Source organism: Argentina silus (genome assembly GCF_951799395.1).
Source record: "Argentina silus genome assembly, chromosome: 16".
NCBI lineage: Eukaryota > Metazoa > Chordata > Actinopteri > Argentiniformes > Argentinidae > Argentina > Argentina silus.
This window is the reverse complement of record NC_139670.1, coordinates 6286081-6293809: the sequence shown is the minus strand read 5'-3', so window position 1 is coordinate 6293809 and position 7729 is coordinate 6286081. Positions and strand designations below refer to the sequence as shown.

Genomic DNA, 7729 nt, shown 5'->3' with positions numbered 1-7729 from the left:
CTACCTGCGCCTCTCTCAGGCCCCTTCACAGGGCCAAGCAGTGGGAGAGAGATCCAGGCAATGTGTCCCCTGCTCTGGATCAAAGGCAGTAAAGGGGCACATCTGTGTGCGTTGACCCAGGACACAGTCTCACACTGTGGGGAGGGCCGGACCCCCACTGGCCCGCTGGCCCCTTCTGGTCCCATCTCTACAGGGAGGCCCTGTGACTGTTTACGATACCACAGGTGCGCCTGGCCTAAGCCCAAAAGTTACTTAACAGAACACAATAACATACAATTCAATTACAGTACATTATAAGAAATGTTTATTCCTTGGCCAATTAGAAATGGAATCCGTTTTTGCTGGGTCGTCTAAATTGAATCACAGTGGTTCAAATGGGTTCAGATGTGTGTCAACAGAACTCAGTTTTCATGAAAGATATCACATTCCCAGATTCACATACCAAAACCCCTTATTTGGGCAACTCCAAAGGGGCACTTAAAGGCATGACATATGGGAAATACAATAGTCTGGGCACCCCTGTTTTCACAAGGATTGTGGGTCTCTAAGGCGAACAGATATCTGTTGTTTTCCTAGTCTTGACTCTGATGGTGCTCAACTCTAGCCAATAATCTCCACCCAAACACATTAATCATCACGTCCACTAGGCCACCATAGATGTGAGACTGCGTTTGATTCAGACTGCAAATGGTCAACATCAGTAAAGACAATAAACACAACACCGACTGTTTAACTCATAATATCGCTAATTCCTCACAGATGTCAAAGCCTGGGCCTAATCAGTCTTCTCAAGCTCTTCTGATTAGAGAAGCTTGAAGTACTATTTACGTAATGGAAAACAGGACTTCTATGATCCTATCACACATATCGTAGTAGTTAGCCATGTTGGAAAAGTCGCTTTGATAGTTGTTTCAACATCCATTATTGGTTAAATAATCATTTTAACCAATGTTCAGTGGTAGTGAAAGCCAAGATGGGGCAATGACCGAACACCATTGTGTTAGACCAATCTCAAATGTTGCTGCATGCTACAGTATGACAAGTCGCTTCTGCAGCAATTACATTGGGCAACAATGGATAGTAAGACTTCCTTGCATCCCTGTGTGGAAAGACTGAGTCTGGTTTGGGAAGGTTGTCAGTCCAGGAAGGAAAGGGGTCAGGACTACTCCCCATATCGAGTGACCACTAACCATGTGTCCGAGAACCAGTCCCTGAAATGAGGGGTTAAAATAATACACACACACACACACACACACACACACACACACACACACACACACACACACACACACACACACACACACACACACACAGACTCATTAGGCTATACCATACTAGGGTTACCGGCGCCTATATACACATGCTTGAGAGGCCATTGCTGGTGGCATCCACCACTTTACAGATCATAACCTGCCCCAGTAGCCTACATGTTGCTCACTATAAAACATCAAAAGACTTGAGCCAAAATACATAATACAAACATGTAATATGTTATACAAACCATATGGTTATATTGGTCAAATAATGTTGCATGTAAATTTGCTGTAATTGCAAAGACAAAGATAAAGAGAGAGAGAAAGAGAGAAAGAGAGAGAGAGAGAGAGAGAGAGAGAGAGAGAGAGAGAGAGAGCAACAGATAGATCGATAGATCGATAGATAGATAGATAGATAAATGCTCCCCCAAGAAGACAATGGAAAACAGCTCACATTGCGTTACAACGAAGGAGAACAGACATCCAACTGCACTGTTCGTCTGTTCAGTGTGGAGAGGGTTAAAAGTTTCCTTGCTCGTTCAGTACATGTAGGTGAAGGGGAGAGAGTCGTGTCGTGCGCCCCATCGCTCGCAGACACTCCCCCCTTTTGCTATTGATATCCCCCTTATTCTCTAAGACGATGCAGATCATGGCAATGAGCCACTGTTTCTAGACACGAATGCGCTCGTAGAGAACATCCAATAGCTGCAGGATCGAGAGAGAGATACAAGTGGTATGGAAGCAATTATTTCGATTTCAGGAAAACGTCAGCGGCAATAGAATCTTTGACTTGCAGAGTGGAGATTGGAGTCTCAGTCAATTTTCCATCTATATTGGAGGAAAAAAACGAATGATAAAAATCCATCTTTACAAGATCAAGGAAAATTACCTTTCCTGAACCATAAAACCAGTCTGGAGAAAATTAACCCAAGCGAAAAGTAAGTTTTGAATTCTAAATTATTATGATTCACACATTATAATGTATATCTTATCAATATTGTTGACAATATTATTGCAATCGTGCATGTGATGAATTTAGACCATCACTGTGAGATCAGAATAGCTTAATATTCGGGCTGAGAAAAGGTGATATGGAGCCAGCAGAAAAGGTGAGAATAGGGATACTCTATCTCCCCCCAAAATCTCCGAAACGCTCAGTCGCGCCTCAGTAGCAACAGTCACAGTTTCTGACTTCCACACCTCTAGACTTCAACAGAGACATTAGGCCTAGGTGTTGATGACTGGTCTACGTCATACAGTTTTTATAACTCACATTTCATCATTAGACAAGACTGTCAGATTGCCCGTGTCCCGTTTCTGTAACGTTACCCGTCGTTCTCCAGGGAATTTGGCAGTTATTCTGCGCGCTGTCCGGGCCTCATGCCGAACTCCAAGCATTGCATCCGGTGGTAACTTTGCTGCCAGTTATACACCAGTTATATAGGCTTCAATTTAAAGGAATATTTCGCTGTAATTCCAAATATGGTGCATTGTTCACATTAGTGTAATACTAGTCTAGATTAGGTGCACAGGTTTAATGTTGGAGGTCATTATTGTTGAGCCTTTGTCTTGCTTGGACTTTCTTCATTCCAATGTCTCAGTGTTTAAAGTTGGATTTGAATGTACACTGCAGATGGCTTGACTGTGTTAATATAGCTGTTTTCACTGTTTACTGTCACTGTTTGCAGGTAACAAATGTTACACAACCGGATTTCCACTGAGTGAAAGTCAAGATGGCCCATCTTTTCATTGCCAGCAAAATCTCCCAGCCAGACGACACAACTGGTAAAAGTGCATTGAGAGTACCCAGTAGTGCTATGAAGATGCCCTCTACAACTTCAGACAAGGTTCTTGCAGAGAAGCCCAACAACAACAAAAACAACAAGGATCGTAGTGTTGTCATAACGACTGTTCCTCTGATCAACGAGGTCCAGCTGGCCGCAGCCACTGGCGGGGCAGAACTCTCCTGCTACCGGTGCACAGTACCGTTCGGCGTGGTCGTCCTTATCGCCGGCACCGTGGTCACGGTTGTAGCTTACACGTTCAACTCCCACGGCTCCACGATCTCTGTGCTGGGGCTGGTGTTGCTGTCTGCCGGCCTGGCTCTACTAGGGTCCAGTGCCGTGTGCTGGAGGTTTCGGCTGAGGAGGAAGAAAGACCGTCGAAGGGAGAGTCAGACAGCACTGATGGCCAGCCACGACCTCAATGAGGCTTGAGAGAACAATGGAAGCATTCATGGAATGATCTGAATGAAGAATCCTCAGAGTTGGAGGAGGGAAGATGATAGATGATGTTCAGAAGTAGGCCTGTTCCTCTGAGGGCTTGCAGGAGTTTGGGTTGGACTCTTACTGTCCAGAATGAAAGCTGAAATGTTTGAACTGGCCTGTCAAAGGCCAAGTGTAAAGGCTTTGTGAGGGCCTTTTATCCTGGACATTCAGGAGGATAAGAACGTATATTGAGAGAAGACATGGGTTGTTGAATGATGGACGTCACGTGGTGAACCTGTGGCTCCAATGCTGCTATTTCGTTGATGTTTCAAATAAACATTCAAATAGGTACTTAAAGTTCATGTGTAGTTTCGTGAGTTGTTGCCTAGATGAAGTCAATGTATCTTTCAAGTTTGATATGCATGCCATTTTATATGCTTAAAGCAGTGCGTATCACTATGCTCTCCAGTAATGTAACACAAACGCAATTTACTTTATAACTGTTTATTGTGCCCACTTTCGATTTAGTCTGTCAACATTTTTGTGCTAGCTGTAGCGTTGTGCAATAGCTGTGGTTAAGCATGTTGTGGCTTCGATTCAAATGTTGTTCACAAATGTAGCATTATACACCAATCCAATATCTTTGACATTTTCATGCTATTTATGACATATACTATATTGACACATACTGTACTCTATGTACAGCATTTGCTCCATTGAATTTGAGATGTTCAAAATGCCAATTAGCAATTAAAACGTAATTTCAATTGACTGTCTAGGTATTGTGTTTCTAAACCAGGTCTGGGCCGACCTGACAGTGGAGGGACTGGTTGTATTTATAGGTTGTATTTCTGTTTACGTTGCCTAGCATCCTTCTAACACCAGACCAGATAATAAAATCATTGGGTTGCGTCACTGGGAGGCCACCGGTTACGACGCGTTGTCACTTCTTGAGCTCTAACTTTATCTCCGCCGGCATGGGGCATGTGGGGAATGCCATGGGGGGAGAGGGGACAGAGAGAGAGTTGCATCACCCGGTCACTAGAACCCTGAAACCCTGCTGGATAAAAACAGTAGGGGGTGTTCTCTTACAAACACAACACGCACACACACACACACACACACACACACACACACACACACACACACACACACACACACACACACACACATATGCATGCCCGTACACACACACACACACACAGACACACATACACACAAACACACACACACACACACACACACACACACATATGCATGCCCATACACACACACACACACACACACACACACACACACACAAACACACACACATCGGCACTTAACGTAACTGTTAGCCATATGGTGATACGATAGAGGAGTAGATAATTAACATGGTGACGTCCGTAAAGCTGTGACCTCTTCATGAACCCGACCCCCACATGCTACACGTCGACCCCGAAACATGCCTCAGCCTGCTGGTGCTCTAGAGAAGATTAGGACTGCAGCAGAGAACATACACGCTTACATACAAGGATGTGATATCCCTTTAAGAAGTGCACAATTCAAAATCTAAAATTGGTACTGAAACAGATTCGTTGCATATGCAAGGGACAAAATCGAATAAAATTATATGTATTTGGCTCTTCATAGGAATGCAATTTCTAAGAAATATCGCCCATCTTGAATTGGCCTATTTAGATCAGGTCGTTAAAAAATCCCTGTGTCTCAAACTACTGGAATACTTGTGCAATAACTCTTATCCTGACCTCTGAATTTCCACAGTGATGGTGTCTACATGCCTGTAGTTTCTACCACATGACTGTGATGAATCAGGAATCCTGACTGACCCATTGTCTTTTTGACCGTATCAGAGAGCCTGTCCCCCTGTTGGCCTGGCCAGTGACAGCCATGAGATGGAGATGGTGGGTTATAGGAGGGGATATCCCTGTTCCACTGAGACCCTCCCTTCCTGAGGACTTGACGGGTGTCGGATTCAGGAGCCAGAGGTGTGGCACTGTGGCAGTCCCCCCCCCCCCTCTCCCCACCCCCCACCTTCCCCTCACACACCCGCCAGCCTAGCTCGGAAAGGGCCTGGCACGCAAACGGGCTGGGAAATGGAAAAGGGAATGGGACTATTAAAAGGGGAGAAAGGATCAGAGGGAGAACAGGAAGGGGTTTTCTGTTACTACACACCCTTTACCAAAACCTTTTAACAATGGCCGCTCCACCCTACGTCCCCCAGGTGCCTGTTGTCAGCATTGTCATGGCTGGCATTCTGTTCATTTGACTGAATATGATATGTAATAAATCGCTTCCCACCTCCGCAATGGGCTTTAAAATAGCACCGTTCAGAGTCAGCATGGGTTATATAATGATAGTTAGACATGCAGTGCCCAAAGTGTTATATAGTCAATATGGATGCTAGTATGGTCTACAGTATGGCACCATGTTTAGGAGTGATGATTTAGCACTGTCCGTGGACAATTCTATTTATAAGCCTCTTAATTCAGCCATGTGTGTTCTATTAACATGTCCTTTTTGTCCCACCTCACACATTCAGGATTATGATTTGTAATTATCTGTCAGTTACGTATTGATAACTGCTCTATAACATTGTTATAATAACACCAATAAGTGATCCATCCCTTCTCTTTCTCCTGCTTCTCTACCTGACCATTCATTTCTCTGTGGTTTTGCTTGTCTCCAGTGGATACTGTTGATATGAAGGTTGCAGGCGAGTGACCAGTCGTTTTAACTGAGTACCGGGAGACATATCCTACTTAGATCAAGGTGGCTGTGACAGCAGAAACACTGTGTGTCACCAATTATATGTGCCTGACAGCAGCTCACTGTAATGGGTGTAATGGCAATCCATGTTTTTACTGCCAATCAGCGGGAGTACATCCTGCAAGTTCAAAGGTCGTTCTCATTAACTTCCTGTTTGCAGACCTCAGTCACCATGGAAATGTGGCTCCTCTATGTAACTCCATTGGTTGATCAGTATGGCAGATAAACAGAGCATGGTTACTTTACCAAGAAACATGAAGGGTAAGTATACTGTACTAAGTATACTGTACTAAGTATACTGTACTAAAACAAAAATGATACGGAGGTTCTAAGGCAGGAAAATAAGTAGACGCTTGACAGTGTTAACGATGTGTTCAGACCATTTTCGACCACAGGCTAGACACACATGACATCTTTGTCTTTGATAAGGCAAACATTTTTTGGGGCAGAAACACACAGTTAATGTGTTCATTACTGCAGGCTAAAACAGGGGCTTCCGTTGAGTCCCAGAGGTGGCAGATTAACTCTCCAGCATACATGCCCAACAGGGACAGGGCAGGGCCATGTCAGCCTCTGAAAGCTGGACTGATTGGGCTGGTTTCTCAGACACAGATTACCTAATCCTAGACGAAAGTGTGCCACCTATTGAAAATGTTATTTAATCCAGGACCAGGCTTAATCTGTGCCTGGGAAACCGGCCCTTAGTCATTGTCAACCTTCAAAGAGCTGATCTCTCTGTTTACTAATAAGGATTAGAAGTTAACCACTGCTCTCAGCGCTAACGTAAAAAGAAAACCCAACAACAACAACAACAACAACAAATACGTCTACAGCCTGAAGGAGGTGTGTTGCTGTTGATGTAAACCATAGACGTATGAAAACCAGCAACTTGAGGTTGTGCAGCGTTGAGTAATGTAGATGGGTTCAGGATAGGATAGTTGTTCATATGCGGTTCATCAGAGGATTCCAGACAGACAGTTTATAAAAAGTGAAGGATTTCTGCCTTTAGACTGCATTAGCACAGTACTACATCATGTGCTCTTTGTACACATTTATGAGCACTTATAACTGAAAATCCCTGCGTCAGACCAATTTCAAAACTCCATCTAAGTATATCTTTATAGCTAACATTCATATTTCACAACATCTGCTCTTGAGCTGCCAAAACGATTGAGGGCTCATTTCCAAACACTTCTATTTCAACAGATCAGAGTGGAGAGTTTGTGAGTTGAACTCTGAAGAACACATATGCACATCCAATATTGTTTGAGCCAGTGCTGGAGTTGTAAATGTAAGTCAAACAAAATGAAAAAGTGCATGCTCCCAAGTTAGTTATAAACATACTCTGGGGCATGAATTGCTGTGTGTTCAAGAGTCCCCTTTTTCTTTTGGTTAGAGTTCAACTGGGACCTCGGGCATCCAGTAGAGCTCTCATCTTCAGACAACATCACTCATGAACCTTGGGGTGATGAGACAGCCAGAGGTCAAAGCAGAATTTCC

At 44.0% G+C, this 7729-nt stretch overlaps 1 protein-coding gene across 1 annotated transcript; it reads left to right on the top strand.

Annotated features, from left to right (window-relative positions):
* Positions 1 to 2152: 2152 nt before the first annotated feature.
* LOC310817180 (transmembrane protein 100-like) lies at positions 2153 to 3469 on the top strand (the record flags this gene model as incomplete). The annotated part of the gene is made up of 2 exons (XM_083687618.1): positions 2153 to 2191; positions 2942 to 3469. Exon 2 carries the CDS (start codon positions 2987 to 2989, stop codon positions 3467 to 3469), a length of 483 nt encoding a protein of 160 aa, XP_083543744.1. The 5' UTR covers positions 2153 to 2191; positions 2942 to 2986.
* Between the last annotated feature and the right edge of the window lie 4260 nt (positions 3470 to 7729).